The following is a 20,159-nucleotide window of genomic DNA, read 5'->3' on the forward strand; positions in this document are numbered from 1 at the left end:
TGGATTAAACAAAGATCATTCTCAAAAATGACATCTGGGCAAGAACTTGGTTGCATAACTGATTTTTCTATGATATTCTGGTAAAAAGGAGGACAAATTCTTAAAAAAATTTTTTTTTAATGTTTACTTATTTTTGAGAGAGAGTGAGAGAGACAGGGTACAAGTCTCTCTCTGTACAAGAGACAGGCAGAGAGAGAGGAAGACACAGAATCCAAAGCAGGCTTCAGGATCTGAGCTGTCAACACAGAGCCCTACCTGGGGCTCGAACACATGAACTGTGAGTTCATGACCTGAGCTGAAGTAGGATGCTTACCCAACTGAGTCCCAGAAAAGGAGGACAAATTTTTACTGGACTTATGCAAATAACTATACTGCCATGAGAAGTAAGGAGACCTGGTAAAATACTTAAGTACTAAAAAAAGGTAAGGAGACTTCCTGAATTCTTGGCAGTGGTGTGTGAGTCAGTAAAAATCAGATATCATTTAAGAATGTTTGTTTCAGTTTTAAAAAGTAGAATCTAGTAACTTGTTATAGATTATAGAGAGTTTAAGAAGAAAGAAAAAAGCCTTATTTTGATATTCAAAATAGAACATTAAAACAACATCAACACTGAAGTAGAACGTTAAGACAGTATTCTGAACAAGGCCGCTTGGGTGGCTCAAGTTGGTTAAGCGTCTGACTTCAGCACAGGTCATGATCTCACAGTTTGTGAGTTTGAGTCCTGCCTCAGGCTCTGGCTGGCGGTGCAGAGTCTGTTTGGGATTCTCTGTTTCCCTCTCTCCCTCTCCCCCTTCCTTGTGTGCATTCTCTCTTTCTCCTTCTCAAAAATAAACAACAACAAAAAGGCTTTAAAACAATATTTTGCTATCAAACTCAACACCCCAAAAACAATCCAGTGAAGAAATGGGCAAAAGACATGAATAGACACATCTCCAAAGAGGACATCCAGATGGCCAACCGACACATGAAAAAAATGCTCAATATCACTCATCATCTGGGAAATACAAATAAAAACCACAATGAGATACCACCTCATACCTGTTAAAATGGCTAACATCAACAACTCAGGCAACAACAGATGTTGGTGAGGATGTGGAGAAAGAGGATCTCTTTTGCACTGCTGGTGGGAATGCAAACTGGTGCAGGCATTCTGGAAAACAGTATGGAAGTTCCTCAAAAAATTAAAAATAGAACAACCCTACCACCCAGCAATTGCACTACTAGGCATTTATCCACGGGATACAGGTGTGCTGTTTTGAAGGGACACATGCACCCCCATGTACATAGCAGCACTATCAACAATAGCCAAAGTATGCAAAGAGCCCAAATGTCCATCGATGGATGAATGGATAAAGAAGACGTGGTATATATATACAATGGAGTATTACTCGGCAATCAAAAAGAATGAAATCTTGCCATTTGCAACTACGTGGATGGAACTAGAGGGTATTATGCTAAGTGAAATTAATCAGTCAGAGAAAGACAAATATCATATGACTTCACTCATATGAGGAATTTAATATACAAAACAGATGAACATAAGGGAAGGGAAGTAAAAATAATATAAAAACAGGGAGGGGAACAAAACATAAGAGACTCTTAAATATGGGGAACAAACAGAGGTTTGCTGGGGGAGTTGTGGGAGGTGGGATGGGCTATAAGGGCAAGTGGCTTAAGGAATCTACTCCTGAAATCACTGTTGTACTATATGCTAACTAACTTGGATGTAAATTAAAAAATAAAATAAAATAAAACAATATTCCATACAAACAACTACAAATTTTCTTTCTTCTTTCTTCTTTTTTTTTTTTTTCCTGCAAACTTTCCTTATCAGTTCATTCAGTCCCATACAACTAATTCTTGTTCTGCTGGATCTTGAGTAAGCAGTCTCATGAAGTTGTCTGCTTATTGACTAAAAGGAGTTCTGGAAATCTTGGGTCAGTCCACGGGCTTGGTATGAAAGTTGACTAAGTGGTGTTAACTCAAAAGCCTGTTCTTAAGAATCTATGCTTTAAAGTGTCAACAGGGGCACCTGGATGACTCAGTCAGTTAAATGTCTGACTCTTAATCCCAGCTCAGGCCTTGATCAGGGTTTTGAGTTCAATCCTGTGTTGGGCTTAACACGGGGGATGAAGCCTACTTGAAATAAACAAACAAACAAACAAACAAACAAATAAATAGTCAATAGCTTTAAGTATCTGGTACAAATCCTTTTTCATGAGGCTCTGACACTGTCCTTTATTAAAGGCACGATTTCAGTCTAGTTTATAACAGAGCCTCCAGGCAAGCAGTAGAGTAAAATAAAAACTATCTGTAGGTGACAGAGCTTCAAAATGCCTGTGGTTAGTTTATAGCTGATAGTTTTCATGTTTTTATTTATTTTGAGACAGAGAGAGACAGAGCATGAATGGGGGAGGGGCAGAGAGAGAGGGAGACACAGAATCGGAAGCAGGCTCCAGGCTCTGAGCCATCAGCCCAGAGCCCGACGCGGGGCTCGAACTCACAGACTGTGAGATCGTGACCTGAGCCGAAGTCGGACGCTTAACCGACTGAGCCACCCAGGCGCCCCTATAGCTGATAATTTTCAAATGTGAAACCTTATGAAGTTTCATACTAAGAATAATGCAACTCACAAGGACATTTGGTTGTTTCTGTGGCATGTAAATCAGATAATAAAGCCATTTCAAAAAAAAAATTTAGACAATATGTCTTTAACGATAATTAAGTCTATTTTAAAGAAGTCAGTGAATGTTTCTTATGCTGATTGATAAAAATGGATAACATAATTTTTATTGCAAATGCAACTCATCATGTTGGTGAGCTGGCATCTTTCCTAGTAGAGGTGTAGAATGTTAAGTGTGATATGGGGGGAGCTCTTTCTGTAGACTTTGTTGGTTCTGGAAGTTCCTGTTGCACCAGAATAGGGTGGTTGTGGTCTGTTTTATTGGTCATATATTATTAACAAAACTCCCCCAACATTAGAGAAACTGCCAAAACCACTCAGTTAGAATAAGACATAGTACTGTAACTCCCCCAGAGGATCATCTACCAAATGAAACCAGGGCTACGCAGGGACTGAACAAGACAAGCCCAAACCAGGGGAACTGCAGCAATTCGAGAGGATGAAAAGATTATAAGAATGAAAGATCTGGCAGAAGTTAGAGGGGTTGATTTCTGTAGACAGTGAGCAGCTTTATGTGAGTTCATTTTACAAATGTGAATTGTAATTTTTAATAAGAATTTGATAACAATTTTAATACAATTTTTAATAAGTGTAATAACTGATTTTTAATAACAGAAAATGTCCATCTTATATTAGATGGATGTTTATAAGATTGTTTTGGGCATCAATGGTAGCCAGTTATTCTCTAGTTCCATGAGGAAAGGACCTCAACTGGAACAGACCATCAGGGGCGAGACAGATGGTATGAGAGAAGGAACAACAGGTGGGAGCCTGTAGATCAAAGTCCTGCTCCTGTTCTGGTACCTGCTACCTACGTGGCCTTACGTGAGTCACTTAACATCTTAAGGCCTCAATGTTATTATAAAACAGGAGAAATAATTCTAGCTCTTCTTACTTGTTGGGGAAGTTGTAAGGGTCATATAAGGTAATTTAGGTGAAAATGAACCAAAATGAAAAGCCCTCGATTTAGATCCCTAGAAAGCCTAAAAAAACACCTTTGTATGAACTGGAAGAAAAGCCAGTTCCTCTGGGTGAAGTCGGCTCTGTGCCCGTTTGTACGGTGTGTTGAGCAGAGCTCAGTTAAGGTTCAGTCTCTACTTACCTCCGTGGCTGGCCACCCTTGAGTAGAGCAGAACCTTCAGAACTGTTTCTGTAAGAAAAATTACATTACATGATATCGTAAGGAAGTGTTTACTCTCAAGATGTTTGTCGCATATCCTTAATAGTCTAGAGCCCTTTGCGTTTGGTGGGTCAGGCTAAACTGTTGGAGCACACTGGAGTCCTAACAGATGCCAGAATTTAAACACTGGGTCATCTCAAATAACATGTCCATCTCTGAAAAATGCCTCCCCACCCCACTGTCCCCGCTCTGGACTTTTGTATATCTGCTGGACAAGTGCATGACCAAAACCTGGGGATAAAAGCCAATGGTTTATTTGGGATCCACAGCAGAGTCAAATTCCTTATTAGTGAAATGTTGTTCCCTTTCCCTTTTGTGTCTCCTCTTAAGAAACTCCTCATAGCTGGAGAGCATCCAGCCCAGAGCTGAGCGGCACGATCCATCCAGTCAGCTGTCACTGGGCAGTAGCAGCTGCAACCACAGAATGAAGAAAAAGCTCCCAAGTGCACAGTGTAGCAAGATCCCTGACCATTACTAATTCTTGTGTAAACCAGTGATTCTCAACCATGTCTCCAGATCCAAGCTTTTATAGAAAATATGTTGTATGTCCCTTTCACTCTCCTGAAGTGTGATTCTGAAACGCCCAGAGTCTAAGAGACCCCCAAAAACGAACCACCAGAGTCCAGAGTCAGAGCTAAGCAGCAAGGGTTATTTATTGCAGGTTCGAACCTGGACCTCTGTGCACCTGTTGCCGGTGACGCTAAGAGGCCCCGAGAGAGGTTTTTACACCCCTTTTGTAGACAGGTACAAACAAGTCATGGGGAAATCAGGAATTTTCCACAGTTACAGAGCTGCGATTGGTTGGTGTTTAAAGTTGGACACTTAGCAGTATTCGATTGGTTCCTGCCTTTAGATCAGACCACAACTGGGGGTACGGGTATCAACGATGATTGATCAGGAATACACGGATGTGCCAAGCAACAATGATTGATCAGGAATACACGGGTGGGCCAAGCAATTGTACAGAAGCAGAACAAGCTGGTTAGGCTTGGTTAGGTTTCAGTTTCCCGTAACTTAAGCTTTTAAGTTTCAGTTTTCTCAGGCCTCTCAATTCACAGATACAATAACACATGTTTATGCATAAACCCAGGCAATTTGTCTTCAGTCTGAGCACTCAAACACCACTGCTCCAACAAATCTTGCCTTTTGCTCCTGCATTATTGGTTTTCCTCTCTGCTTAGTCTTTATTATCAATAAACAAGCTGTTGTTTTTCTTTTCTTAAAAACAAAACAAAGTAGAAAACCAAACTTCTCTTGACACTTATGCTCATTTAGTCTCATACACTAGGTACCTGGTCATAAGCTGATGTCTCCCAAATGTGTATCTCCACATCAGACTCGCCTGCTAATACAGGCTCCTATATTCACTATACTTAACTACCATCTGACATCGCAACTTGTAATAAAAAAAAAAAAATGTTTACTTGTTTTGAGAGAGAGAGAGAGAGTGAGAGAGGGAGAGAAAGACAGCACATGAGTGGGGGAGGGGCAGAGAGAGAGAGGGAGAGAGAGAATCCCAAACAGGCTTCACACTGTCAGCACAGAGCCTGATGTGGGGCCCGATCCCATAAACTGCAAGATCATGACCTGAGCTAAAATCAAGAGCTGGGGGCTCAATAGACTGAGCCAGCCAGGCACTCCTCAACTTGTAATTTTTATGGACATGTTGAACTTAACATCAACACAGGGCTGAGTGGGGTGGGAGAAGACCACAAGGATATACACCAAGTGTAAATAACCGTCTAGATGGGGGTCTTGGGTGTGCATACGTGTGTTTCTCTATACTATTATGTAAAACATCTATAATGAGCCTTAACACTTAAAACAAGTTTTTATTCTGAAAAAAAAATATTGATTCACAGGTTGCTGCAAAGATAGTACAGGTCTAACGTACCTTTCACCTGTCTCCTCTGGTGATTACATCTTACACATTAGCATGATGTGTAAGATTGACATTAGCATAATGTGTGTGAGTATAGTTCTGTGTCATTTCATTTTATGTGTAGATTCATGCAATCACCACTGCAATCAAGATACAAAACTATTTCATCACCACAAAGGTCTCCCTGTGGGGGCGCCTGGCTGGCTCATTCAGTACAGCATGCAACTCTTGATCCCAGGGTTGTGAGTTTGAGCCCCCCACTCATAGGCATAGACAGTAGTTAAAAAAAAAAAAACTTACAAAAAGATCTCCCTTGTGGTACCTCTGTATAGTCACATCTGTGTCCTTATCCCCACCATTCTAAACCCCTGACGAACACTACCATGTTCTCCTTATTATATGATCTCATCTAAATGGAGTCATACGGTACATGACCATGTGATATTATTATTTTTTTTTCGCTCAGCATAATGCCTTTGAAATTCATCCAGGTTGTTGTATCAGCAGATCGTCCCTCTTTATTGCTGAGTGGTATTCCATGGTACACATGTACTACAGTTTGTTTAGCCCTTCACTTGGTGGAGGATATTTGGGCTGCTTCCAGTTTTTGGCTGATGCAAATGAAACTGCTGTTAATATTTGTGTACAGGTTTTTGTGTAGACATATGTTTTCATTTCTCCGGGATAAACACCCCAGAGTGTGATTACCAAGTTGTATTATAATATATAGTTAGTATTTTAAGAACCTTCCAAACTGTTTTCCAGGGTAATTGTACCACTTATATTCCGATCAGCAATGTATGACAGATCCAGTTTTTCTGGATCTCTCCAGGCTTTCGCAGTCTCACTATTTTTTCATTATAGCAATTCTGATAGATGTGTAGTGATATCTTCCTCATTGCAGGTCACTGGAATTCTTTCTCCGCAGTCTTGTGCCCCCTGGTATTCTGCCCCATGAACTCTAGTTGCCTGGGCCTCCTTGGACTCTCAATTCTATCGCCTCAACTCAGGGAGACTGACAGACTCTGCCTGGGTCCCCCCTCCATACCACCTGGCCTAGAAACTCTCCCCAGGGGGGAGGCTGGGGGAGTAAGCTCATCCCGTTTGGTGGCCCCTCTCTCATTGATCACTGTACTTCATTGTCTCTTGTCAATGCCTTGAAAATCTATCATTTCATATAATTCATTTTTTTTTAGCAGTTTCAGGCAAAATCCAATCGCTGTTCCTCTATCCTGACTATAAGTGGAAGTCCATATTTTAGATTGATTTATGAGAAATAGCACTTATACTTAGAATCTAAGTCTTAGATGGATTCATTGTCAATTTTCTTATCAGAGCATCTATTCTATCTGTATCTCTATATATATATCTACCTGCCTTTTATCTATCTATCTACCTATCATCTATCTATCTACCTATCTAATCTATCTACCTTCCTGCTTGCCAATCATTGGTCTATCATAAATTTTGCTTAGCTAGAAGTCAAAGTTCTAATATCAGAACTGCCAATACTTACCTGTAGCATCTGAGACATTAACCTCTTCGGGTCACTTTATTTGTTTTTTTAAACGTTTTATTTATTTATTTATTTATTTATTTGAGAGAGAGAGCACAAGCAGGGGAGGGGCAGAGAGAGAGGGAGACACAGAATCCAAAGCAGGCTCCAGGCCCTGAGCTGTCAGCACAGAGCCTGATGTGGGGCCCGAACCCATGAACCATGAGATCATGGCCTGAGCCGAAGTCGAATGCTCAATGAACTGAGCCACTCAGTCGCCCCTTGGGTCACTTTATTTGTAAAATGAAGTGTTGGTCTATATGAGCCATAATTCCTTCTCTGAGATTCTAGATGTTGTTTGCCTTCTTGGAGAAGCAGTGAGCACTGTTGTTAGCTGCAGCTCTAGGATGTGTTATTTCTTTTTTTTTTTTTAATTTTTTTTTCAACGTTTTTTATTTATTTTTGGGACAGAGAGAGACAGAGCACGAACGGGGAAGGGGCAGAGAGAGAGGGAGACACAGAATCGGAAACAGGCTCCAGGCTCTGAGCCATCAACCCAGAGCCTGACGCGGGGCTCGAACTCACCGACCGCGAGATCGTGACCTGGTTGAAGTCGGACGCTTAACCGACTGCGCCACCCAGGCGCCCCTAGGATGTGTTATTTCTGATAGGAAAATGTATTGAGCAGGTAATGAGCATGTATTGATAATTGCTATGTAATAATAACTACAATAGCTAATATAGTGATCCTTTTACATGCAGTGTCTTGTGTAATCTTGACAACATCTCTGTGGGGTAAAAGCTACTATTACTCAAATTTAGAAGATGAGAAAGCTCAGGGCACCTTCTGGCTCAGTAGGTAGAGCCTGTGACTCTTGACCTCAGGATTGTGAGCTAGAGTCCCACATTGGGGGTGGAGATTGCTTAAAAATAAAATTAAAAACAAATTCTTTAGAAGATGAGAAAACCATGGCCTAGAAAAGGGAAAAACAAAACCAAAACGCTGTCAGTCTAAATGTTATACTTAGACCACAGACGTATGTCCTTTTTTCCTTTAATAGAGGTTAATTTCAGACAATTCCTAATAGTAACCAAAACACCTGATTATAAAGAAGAAGGTGATGAGTGTGGTTGAATATATTATCTTTGCTGACTCTAGACAGCTACTGGGTTCAGCAGAGGATTCTTTATGGCCTATTCATGTTCCAAATAGACCTTACCAGAACAGATGGGCAGAATGGACACCAGAGAAGGATAGCACAGGCAAAAAGAGGGTGAAATGTAATAAACACCTGGAGTGAAGTAGATGCTAAGTGTTGGTTAGTTGTTATTACACTTATTGTAAATGATCATCCTCAGCACTGCAGAAGGTCAGCGAGGCATACCTTGCCAATCACAGAGGCAGTTCCCAGAGACAATTTGAAAACCCCTGCCTGCATGACAAAGCAAAAGATCCTCCTGAAGAGCCTTGTTTGCGTCCAGAGAAGGTTTGCATAGTGTTTTCACAATCTCCAGAGTGTTTTAAAAACTATTATCTCATGATGGCACTTTTATTTATTTATTTTTTTTTAACGTTTTTATTTATTTTTGAGACAGAGAGACAGAGCAAGAGCGGGGGAGGGGCAGAGAGAGAGGGAGACACAGAATCGGAAACAGGCTCCAGGCTCCGAGCCATCAGCCCAGAGCCTGACGCGGGGCTCGAACTCACGGACCGCGAGATCGTGACCTGGCTGAAGTCAGACGCTCAACCGACTGAGCCACCCAGGCGCCCCTCATGATGGCACTTTTAGCTAAAGGAAGAGAAGAGAATCAACATTGTAACCCTCCGGGTTTTACTCACTCAGGCTGCAGGAACTGACAGAGGTAGTGCTGCTTTGGATAAGGTCTTATCTAGGGCTAAATTGTCAGGTTCGCAAAATCTGTCTGTTCTTATGGGAATGTGGTTTTTGGCTGGGTTGCAAATAGGGAGCAGGGAGTGGAGGACAGGGATAAGCTTCATAAGTTAAGTTATGTGCAAATTATGACTGACACAAATATTCCAAGTGTTCAAATTAAGTCATGACACAATTCTATAATGTAAAAAGCCAAATAGCCATGTCGGTCCATATAAAGGCCAAAGATCTCAATGTTCCAGAAATGACAGGAAAGGGTTAAAGGAAGTACATGCGGAGAATATTAAAAAATGACTTGATCTGAAATTCATGACAAAATAAGGCTGCTATAAACCTCAGGATAGTGGGTGTAACTCAGGAGTTGGACAATTGACCAAATGAAACTGTCTGATTTTCCTAGGCTGGAGACGTTTCCTGCCTTGGACGTCTGGGTCTGTCTCAATGTCCAAATAGCCTTACTTCAAAGTGTTTGTGGGAGCAGAGAGAATTGGGTGAGTGTGTTTATTCAGTGCTGGTGGGAGGAATGGAAGGAGGTTGGGCTTGGGAATTAAGTCTGGGTTTAAGAGCACATGGACCAGCAGGAGCTAACCATTTTTCTACAGACGAGCATCCAGGCCACTTTTCAGGAAGAAGGAAACCCTGGGAGGGAAGAACTTGGGGAACAGGAGAACACAAAAATCTTTGAGGCTACTTAGGTGTGGAGGTAAGTCACAGTGGTATTGAGTGCCCTAGGGAACAACATGGGAAGTTCTTTTACTTAAAAAAAATTTTTTTCAAATATTGACATATTTTTTACTTTAAAGTTACAACAATATTACAAAGAACTCCTGAATGCTCTCTATTCAGATACATAATTTTAAAAGCTTTCCCCCTGGGGCACCTGGGTAGCTCAGTTAGTTAAACATCAGACTCTTGATTTCCGTTCAGGTCATTATCTCACAGTTCATAAGTTCCAGCCGCAAGTCAGGCTCTGTGCTGACAGAATGGAGTCTGTTTGAGATTCTCTCTCTCCCTTTCTCTCTGCCCCTCCCTCACTCTCCCTATCTCTCTCTCAAAATAAATAAATAAACTTTAAAAATAAATAAAATAAACAAAAACTTGCCCCCTATATAAAAAAAAATCATTTTCTTTCTTTCTCTGTAAAGGCATGTATATACATACATATAACCTATATTTTGAACCATTTGAGGGTAAGTTGCAAACATTGTACCCCTTTATTCCTTAATATTTCAGGTTTCATTTTTAAGAAGATATTCTTTTTTTTTTTAATTTTTTTTAACGCTTATTTATTTATTTTTTTTTTTAATTTTTTTTTTCAATGTTTTATATTTAATTTTGGGACAGAGAGAGACAGAGCATGAACGGGGGAGGGGCAGAGAGAGAGGGAGACACAGAATCGGAAACAGGCTCCAGGCTCCGAGCCATCAGCCCAGAGCCCGACGCGGGGCTCGAACTCACGGACCGCGAGATCGTGACCTGGCTGAAGTCGGACGCTTAACCGACTGCGCCACCCAGGCGCCCCAACGCTTATTTATTTTTGAGACAGGGAGAGACAGAGCATGAACAGGGGAGGGTCAGAGAGAGGGAGACACAGAATCTGAAACAGGCTCCAGGCTCTGAGCTGTCAGCATGAGCCTGATGCGGGGCTTGAACTCACAGACCGCGAGATCATGACCCGAGCCGAAGTCGGACGCTCAACCGACTGAGCCACCCAGGCGCCCCAAGAAGATATTCTTTTAAATAATCATAGTATACTATTTCAACTTTAGTATATCAAAGATTGATAGAACACTCCTATCTACTCCACAGACTATATTCTAATTTTATCAATTGTCTCAATGCTCTTTACAGCAATTTTCTTTTCTAGTAGGGAAGGTCTCTCTCTCTCTCTCTCTCTCTCTCTCTCTCTCTCTCTCTCTCTAAGTTTATTTAGTTGTTTTGCGAGACAGAGATAGTGTGAGTGGGGGAGGGGCAGACAAAGAGGGAGAGAGAGAATCCCAAGCAGGCTATGTGCTGCCAATGCAGAGCCTGACATGGGGCTTAAACTCATGAAACCGCAAGGTCATGACCTGAGCCAAAACCAAGAGCCAGATGGTTAACCGATTGGGCCACCCAGGCACCCCAGGAAGATCTCTCTTTGACTGGGGGATGAAATTGGCCTAGCGGGACAAAAATACATGTTCCTACTCTCAGCACTCATTGGGATCTTTATTAGTAGGGGAACCCCAGAAGATCAGTTGTTTGGTTGTTTTGGGGTTTTTTTGTTTGTTTCATTCTTACTCCATTTCCTCTCTGAGAGTACAAAACTAATCAGCAGGAAATATCCAAGTGCTAAAGAATATATATAAGAATATATATATAAGAATATTATATATAAAGAATATATATAAGAATATATATATATATACATATATATATATATACATATACATATATACATATATATATATATGTATGTATAGGCAGGAGGGGCAGAGAGAGAGAGGGAGACACAGAATCTGAAGCAGGCTCCAGGCTCTGAGCTGTCAGCACAGAGTCCGAGCCAGGGTTCAAACACACAAGCCGTGAGATCATGACCTGAGTTGAAGTTGGATGCTCAACCGACTGAGCCACCCAGGTGCCCCAAGAAATCTTCAGTAGTAGAAGGTTTCTGGCATGACGTCATGTGGTTTTAACAGGGTCCTGGGATGCGAAATTGGGCATAGCCTCCCTGCCAACACCCCACCTGTCCCTACCACACAGTCTAAGCTTAGGAGTAAGAATGGACCATGGTACTTCTTCTATTTCTTTTTATCTTTTGAGGGGAGGGGTGGGTAGAAAGGAGAGTAATAGATGCTTGAAGGAGCAAAAATTGACTTGGGATAAAAATAGAGAGAGCGTCTCCTATGACAATTCTAGTCCTTTACTGAGAATAAGGCTTTCTCTAGGAATTTCTCTCAAGGAAAGTGTGACACTGTACTTATTTGTCTTCTCAACCATTCTCTTGGGTTATTTGGAACTAATTTCTGTTTAAGAGTCACTGGATGTCAACTTTCCCCACTGACTCCCCATATGTGAACCAATTTTAGGGCTGCTTCTCCCCACCATCTTCCTGTTCTGCAGGATAAGCTGTGGCTTATCACACAGCAACAGGAATGTTGTGGGGAGTGACCAGAGAAATGGGAAAAGAACAAGCAAGAATCTCTCCCTTGAGGGGATTGGGTAGTGCGGAGAAAGGAGAGGAGACCCCAAAGACCAAGTTGTCAGGGTTTAGGGAGTCTGGGGTCCCCGATGGAGCCAAGTTTCATCTCAAAGTCAGTCCTTCTGTTTCCCTTCTCCCTCCAGGAAAGATGAAGCTGACTCTGGTACAGATCTTCTTTATGATGTTGCTGCTGTTACTGGGCCTGGGGGTGGGTCTGGGGTTGGGACTTCAGATGGCTGCCGCAGTCCTCGAGGATAGTGATGAGCCCCTGAGTGAGTTTTTGTCTAGCGATTCAGAGGACAACACCAAAGCCACTAAAGGAGAGGGCATCCGAACTACAGAAACCATGCTGCTTAGCAACAAAGGAATAGTGCAACCTGGCTGGCCAGAAGAGACAATCCTTGGTGAAGACGAAGTTGGAGGGAACAAGATGCTCAGAGCTGAAGCTCCCTTGCAGAGCAACAAAGACTATCTCAGGTTTGACCTGATGGCCAGGGAATGCAATGCTCTGATGGCACACAAGGTGAAGGAACACAACCACACATGCATAGCCCAGTACACATTCATCCACGAGGATCTAGATACAGTCAGAGCTGTCTGTAATAATCCTGTTGTTGCCTGTGAACTCAAGGGAGGCAAATGCCACAAAAGCTCCCGTCCTTTTGATTTGACATTCTGCAAGTTATCCAAACCAGGCCAAGTCACTCCTCACTGTAATTACCTCACTTTCATTTTTGAAAAGTTTATTATCATATCCTGTAATGACATGAAGGTCCAGGTGATGTCTGGACAATGAAGCAACTTCCCTTCTTCTTCCCCTTCCCCTTCTCCTCTTTCCCTTCCTTCCCACTTCCTTCTCATACCCTTTTCCTCCTGTTAGGTGTTCTGCAAAAAAGGTTCTGGGAAGAGAGGCTGACCTATTCCTTACCACTGTCCCCTGAAAACACAATTCTTCATTGTCCTAGGTTTCACCCACCCTGCATTTTTTTTGCTGGGGTTACAGGTGGCAAAATAGGGTAATGATATATGGTCTCTCCAGGCCCTCCATCACTCCTGCCCTGGAAAGGGATCAGTGAAGAGATTCTCTAGTATCTGCTGTGATCCTTGCCACCAGTCTGTTCCCTGGTATGTTTGCCTTTGGATATGGACTATAGGAGCTCACTGTAGTCCCATGTCCTTCCCTGTGATCCATGAGCCTCTAGGACAATCACGTGAGCCCCTTGGGCTTTCCACACAGCACCCCTGCACTGCAGAAGCAAATCAGTGACTGTATCTAGGACTGTAGGACTGCATCTGGTGAACCATGTGGATAAGGTTTTTTTTTCTTGAGTTACCCAAAATATAAGTTTCAGGTAAAGAATTGTGGACCTGTATACATGATTTAATTAGCCTTTAATTAATTTGAGTATACAATATATGACCCTATGAAGTCATAAGCATCTTTGTAGAAGCAACTATATTATAAGTTTCTCCTATATTCTTCTTTGGCACATTTATTGATTATCTGCTTGTTGATTATCTGGGACCTTTTCAGGAGTTATAAAAATTGTATGAAACATAGAATCATTCAAGAGGAGCAAGTTTTCTGACCCCTGTCAAACACTATACAGTCAATAAAAACTGCTGAGTAGCCTGATTCACATTTCAGAGGGCTCAATGTGTTCTTTTCTCTTCCAGACAAGCAGGAAGGAAGCTATCCTTCTATGTGGACACTCTACTAGATGCTGTCACCTACTTGGTTTTACATAATCCCTATAAAGAGGGACAGTAGATAAGCTCCACTTTACAGATGAGAAGTAACAGGCTCAGAGAGGCCAATTTCACCTTGACCAAGATCACCCCACTTATAAATGGTTGATCTATAATTCAAATGGGGTGTTCCTGCCCTTCCCTTCATTTGCTGCTTCCCGATTTGCAGCACCCTTCAGTTTGCTCTCCTGGACCCCAAAGGGTGAAATTCAACTCACTAGAGGTTAGGGCCTGGATTCTGGATTCTTTGTCTTGTGATAAGTACATATGTACTATATACTATAGGAAAATGAGACAGAGAGAGAGAGAGAGAGAGAGAGAGAGAGAGAGAGAGAGAGAGAGACGATGTTCAGGAGAGAATCTCTAGGTTTTGAGTCCTTCTCTCAGGACATGAACACAGAGCCAGACTGTGACTTTAGAGGCCCAACATCCTGGATGATTATAGATTCTACCCAAAATACTTAAAAAAAAAAAAACAAACAACCAGAGAGAGATAGAGAGAGAGACCTGGGGCACCTGGGTGGCTCAGTTGGTTGAGCGTCCTACTCTTGATTTTTGCTTAGGTCATGTTCCCAGAGTCATGGGTTTGAGCCCCATGTCAGACTCTGCACTGAACATGGAGCTTGATTAGAATTCTCCCTCTCTCTCTCTCCCTCTACCTCTTCCCCTCTTCCCTGCTTGTGTACTCTCCATCTCAAGAAAAGAAAGAAAGAAAGAAAGAAAGAAAGAAAGAAAGAAAGAAACCCAACTAAAACATAGTACATTTATATGAAAGTTCAACAAAGTTTGGATTTTTACCCAAATTACTACACAAATCCTTTTGAAAAAAATATAAATACATTTTTTTTCAAAATCAATCTCCTTGCTCTCACTAATATTCTCTTTTTCTTTTTGGCCCCTATTTTGCTAGTGATCTTACTCTGCCTGTTGGGTAATATAGCACTGAACATAATAAGCTGCTGGAAGGGAGGGACTAAGGCCAAAAAAATCACTTTATGATTTGCAAGGCACTGAAACATCATCTTCAGAACACCCTGTACAAGTTTCTCTCAACCTTGGCTGTTCATTAGAATCTCCTTGTTAAAAATACAACACATATAATCCCAATAAGTATAATTCCAGGGATATCGATTCAATTAGTCTGAGTTTGGGTCTGCACACCAAGTGGAATCCAAGCATTTTGAGGCTTCTGTTACAATTCCTCTTACAGCAGTTTTTCTGTGAATTGGTGTCAAAGGCTGTTAACAGACATGTGAAAATGATTTGGGAGATGCTGGGTGAAACAGAGTTAAGTTTGTTTTATGCAGATCTCACAACCTTTACTATTAGCGTGGCTGTGAATCTCTAATAGGCAGAGTTCAGATCATATTCAGTATTGCTAAATTGATTTTACCATGAAATCCACCCTTCCCTTAATCATTTAATAACATCTTCTAGATATAAAGAAATGGAAAGACATTCCCTGCTCATGGATTGGAAGAATAAATATTGTCAAAATGTCAATACTACCCAAAGCTATCTACACATTCAATGCACTCCCAATCAAAATTGCACCAGCATTCTTCTCGAAACTAGAACAAGCAATCCTAAAATTCATATGGAACCACAAAAGGCCCCGAATAGCCACAGTAATTTTGAAGAAGAAGACCAAAGCAGGAGGCATCACAATCCCAGACTTTAGCCTCTACTACAAAGCTGTCATCATCAAGACAGCATGGTATTGGCACAAAAACAGACACATAGACCAATGGAATAGAATAGAAACCCCAGAAATAGACCCACAAACGTTTGGCCAACTCATCTTTGACAAAGCAGGAAAGAACATCCAATGGAAAAAAGACAGTCTCTTTAACAAATGGTGCTGGGAGAACTGGACAGCAACATGCAGAAGGTTGAAACTAGACCACTTTCTCACACCATTCACAAAAATAAACTCAAAATGGATAAAGGACCTGAATGTGAGACAGGAAACCTTCAAAACCTTAGAGAAGAAAGCAGGAAAAGACCTCTCTGACCTCAGCCGTAGCAATCTCTTACTCGGCACATCCCCAAAGGCAAGGGAATTAAAAGCAAAAGTGAATTACTGGGACCTTATGAAGATAAAAAGCTTCTGCACAGCAAAGGAAACAACCAACAAAACTAAAAGGCAACCAACGGAATGGGAAAAGATATTTGCAAATGACACATCGGACAAAGGGCTAGTATCCAAAATCTATAAAGAGCTCATCAAACTCCACACCCGAAAAACAAACAACCCAGTGAAGAAATGGGCAGAAAACATGAATAGACACTTCTCTAAAGAAGACATCCGGATGGCCAACAGGCACATGAAAAGATGTTCAACGTCGCTCCTTATCAGGGAAATACAAATCAAAACCACACTCAGATACCACCTCACGCCAGTCAGAGTGGCCAAAATGAAGAAATCAGGAGACTATAGATGCTGGAGAGGATGTGGAGAAACAGGAACCCTCTTGCACTGTTGGTGGGAATGCAAATTGGTGCAGCCGCTCTGGAAAGCAGTGTGGAGGTTCCTCAGAAAATTAAAAATAGACCTACCCTATGACCCAGCAATAGCACTGCTAGGAATTTCTCCAAGGGATACAGGAGTACTGATGCATAGGGGCACTTGTACCCCAATGTTTATAGCAGCACTCTCAACAATAGCCAAATTATGGAAAGAGCCTAAATGTCCATCAACTGATGAATGGATAAAGAAATTGTGGTTTATATACACAATGGAATACTACGTGGCAATGAGAAAAAATGAAATATGGCCATTTGTAGCAACGTGGATGGAACTGGAGAGTGTGATGCTAAGTGAAATAAGCCATACAGAGAAAGACAGATACCATATGTGTTCACTCTTATGTGGATCCTGAGAAACGTAACAGAAACCAATGGGGGAGGGGAAGGAAAAAAAAAAAAAGAGGTTAGAGTGGGAGAGAGCCAAAGCATAAGAGACTGTTAAAAACTGAGAACAAACTGAGGGTTGATGGGGGGTGGGAGGGAGGGCAGGGTGGGTGATGGGTATTGAGGAGGGGACCTTTTGGGATGAGCACTGGGTGTTGTATGGAAACCAATTTGACAGTAAATTTCATATATTAAAAAATAAAAATAAAAATAAAAAAAAATAACATCTTCTAGAACTTATGTTTCTAGTTGGGAAAAGTTGTCCTAGAATTTTCTAAGCCTTTCTTCTGGCTTTGTTCATTTAGTATAGCTATCACTGGGCCTACCTTAAAGACTAACAACTAGATAAGATGATAAAGTAATCTGTGTTTAGACTATAAGTCAATCTCATCTGATATGCTGCTGTAGGAGAAAGGAGCCAGTTCTTGAGAATCATATAATCATGGCATGAAATTGAAGCTCTGCCACTTAAAAGCAGTTGTGATCATGGATAATAGTTCTAGGGTCTCAGAACTTCAGTCCCTTATTTGTAAAATGAGATAATAGTACCTACTTCATAGGGTAGCTATGAGAATTATATGAGGTTAAACGGCCCATAATAGGGTTCAGTAAGTGGCAGCTGCATTTGGTGGTGATGTTGCTGGGCTCGGTGCTCATTGAGCACCTAACCATTTCTTTAAAAAAATTTTTAATGTTTATTTTTGAGAGAGACAGAGGAGCATGAGCAGGGGGAGGGGCAGAGAGAGGGAGACACAGAATCCGAAGCAGGATCCAAGCTGTTAGCCCAGAGTCCAACACAGGGCTCAAACTCAAGAACCACAAGATCATGACCTGAGCCAAACGCTTGATCAACTGAGCCACCCAGGTGCCCCAAGCACCTAAGCATTTTGACAGGCTCCATCTGGAAGCAGTACTATAATACAAAATGCAATACCATTGCACGTCTTAGAATTTTGGGCATGTTGGCTACTATGTGGATATGTGGGGTCCTGTAAAACTCCTCAAATTCCATCCCTTGGATAGCCACAAAATTTATATACTTGGGGCTAGTGCAGTCCTTAGAACTCAGCTAACAGGGCCTCTGCCCTGGGCCCAACCCCTCAGAACTACACTACACTTTTGGAGTGCCTTTCACATAGGAGGTCCTCCTCTTGTGTCTGGTACTGACTGGGACCAACAGTACCATCTAGATCAGGTGCTCCGAGCTTGAACTGGGACCTGTGTAGGCTTTAGTCCCATTTATCCCCTTGAGGGCACTGCTCCCCTATCCCATGTGTAGGGCCAACCAGCTGCCTCTCCAAGAGTTCTGAGACTTGCACATACACAGTCATCCTAGAGGCCTAAAGCCAAGCCCTGGTTCTAGGAGGGTGGCCTGGAAAGTGGATCACTCTCTCTGGCTGGCATGGTATTTCTTTTGTGGGTTCACATGAAAGTGGGTCACCAGAATGGTGCTCACATATGAATTTGTTAAAACACATCCCAGACACAGTATGAATTTAGCATTCTGAGTCACCAGTGGTCACTACTGACTCTTGGAGTTGATGCGTTGTGGGAGGCTTTTACCCATTCATGTTCTTACTGCTCTGCTACTTCTAGCCTATAACACTTGAGGGGGGCAGGGATAGCAGCACCTGTTCCTTGCCCTGTGAGCCCCCCACTGCTGGCACCCAGGGTGGTTACTCCACTGTTTGCAAGCTCCACACCATGTGGAGATAGGGAATAGCTACTCCTGTCTCCTGTAAGGGCTTTGAGGCCATTGCTTTGTAGGACCCATGGGGTACTTCTAATCAATGTCTTCTCTCACCTCTGATCGATAGGTGATGATGTACTCTCTTGGGTTGGTCTTGATAAAGATGAATAATTGTTGTTCCTTATGTAAACAGTACTGCTCTTCTTACTCTGCCCATGGGCCCCTTGCCTATCCTCCTTGCTGGTGGCTATGTGCAGAAGGCAGGAGTGTAGTGTTGTTAGTTATACAAGAGGTCACATCCTAGGAATGCAGTGATTATGACCCACAGAGTTCAAGAGAAGATGTGGTTGGAAGATATATTGTTTTATGTTTATATTATAAAATTACCAATGACAAATTCCATATGACCAGAAAATGAATTATCATTCTCATTTTCCTGCATACTCTGGGTGCCATGATCTGAATATGTGTCACTCCTAAATTCACAAAATGTAATCCTAATGCCGAATGTGATAGTATTAGAAGGTAGGCCCTATCGGGGCACCTGGTTGACTTGGTTAAGCATCAACTTTGGCTCAGGTCATGATCTCGCAGTTTGTGGGCTTGAGCCCCACATCAAGCTCTCCACTGTCAGTGCAGAGACCACTTGGGATCTTCTGTTTCTCTCTCTCTCTCTACCCCTCTGCATTCATGCATGCTCATGCTCTTTCTCTCTCAAAAGTGAATAAATATTAAAAATATATATTAAAAAAAAAGAAGGTAGGGTCTATCCCAGGGGATTAGGTCATGGAGCACTTATGAATGGGATTAGTGCTGTTATAAAAGAGATCCCCCAGAGCTCTCTAGCCCCTTCTGCCATGTGAGGATACTATGAGAAGTATACAACCCAGAAGAAGGCCCTAACAGACCATGCTGGCACTCTGACCTTGGACTTTCAGTATCCAGCACTGTAAGAAATAAATTTCTGTTGCTTGTAAGACACCTTATCTGTAGTACTTGTTATAGCAGCCTGAATGGACTAAGTCACTGGGTAAGACTTGCATTTGTGGTTATTGACAACAATGTAAGGTAACAAAATAAACTTCCAGAGAAAGTCATTAGAAGCTGGTGCTTACAGGCAGCTCAGTGGATGATACAGTGTCATGAATCATGATATAGTCAGCACTAAATAAACAGCATTAGGAAACTGCAGAGGTAGGAAGACCTCCATTGTTTAAATTCAGGCAAGTTTTGAAAGGTCATGAAATTTTACTTCCTTTTTCTTATGGTGGGAAATGTAAAATTATCCAAGAACGATAACATTTGTCAGTAAAGAACACAAAGAAATGGTTCCTAGGTCTAGCAGGAAGATATGGTGCCCAAGATACCACAAAGAATCTGCATGTGCACTGATTGGACAATAAACATATGTATAATCTTTTCTCTACCTATAATTCTACATCTTCAGCAATAAATCACTATACTTCTGACATGGAGACTCTTCCTCAGCTCCCT

The 20,159-nt window shown here is 41.8% G+C and overlaps 2 protein-coding genes across 2 annotated transcripts in view; one reads left to right on the forward strand and one right to left on the reverse strand.

The window, feature by feature from the left end:
- Positions 1 to 1,035: 1,035 nt before the first annotated feature.
- RNASE9 (ribonuclease A family member 9 (inactive)) overlaps positions 1,036 to 20,159 on the reverse strand; it is a 109,882-nt gene continuing 90,758 nt past the window's right edge. The window contains exons 4-5 of the transcript XR_009264265.1: positions 3,786 to 3,833; positions 1,036 to 1,150 (exon numbers count right to left, since the gene is read on the reverse strand). The gene's annotated coding sequence lies outside the window, so the exon portion shown is untranslated. The remainder of the gene's footprint in view (positions 1,151 to 3,785; positions 3,834 to 20,159) is intronic.
- Positions 9,729 to 13,960, forward strand: RNASE10 (ribonuclease A family member 10 (inactive)). The gene is made up of 2 exons (XM_058738389.1): positions 9,729 to 9,835; positions 12,457 to 13,960. Exon 2 carries the CDS (start codon positions 12,462 to 12,464, stop codon positions 13,107 to 13,109), a length of 648 nt encoding a protein of 215 aa, XP_058594372.1. The 5' UTR covers positions 9,729 to 9,835; positions 12,457 to 12,461; the 3' UTR covers positions 13,110 to 13,960.

Source organism: Neofelis nebulosa, chromosome 7 (genome assembly GCF_028018385.1).
Source record: "Neofelis nebulosa isolate mNeoNeb1 chromosome 7, mNeoNeb1.pri, whole genome shotgun sequence".
Taxonomy (NCBI): domain Eukaryota; kingdom Metazoa; phylum Chordata; class Mammalia; order Carnivora; family Felidae; genus Neofelis; species Neofelis nebulosa.

Bases quoted from the DNA above. Each gene is read 5' to 3' on its own strand.
- RNASE10 (XM_058738389.1), top strand. From the start codon at position 12,462: ATGAAGCTGACTCTGGTACAGATCTTCTTTATGATGTTGCTGCTGTTA.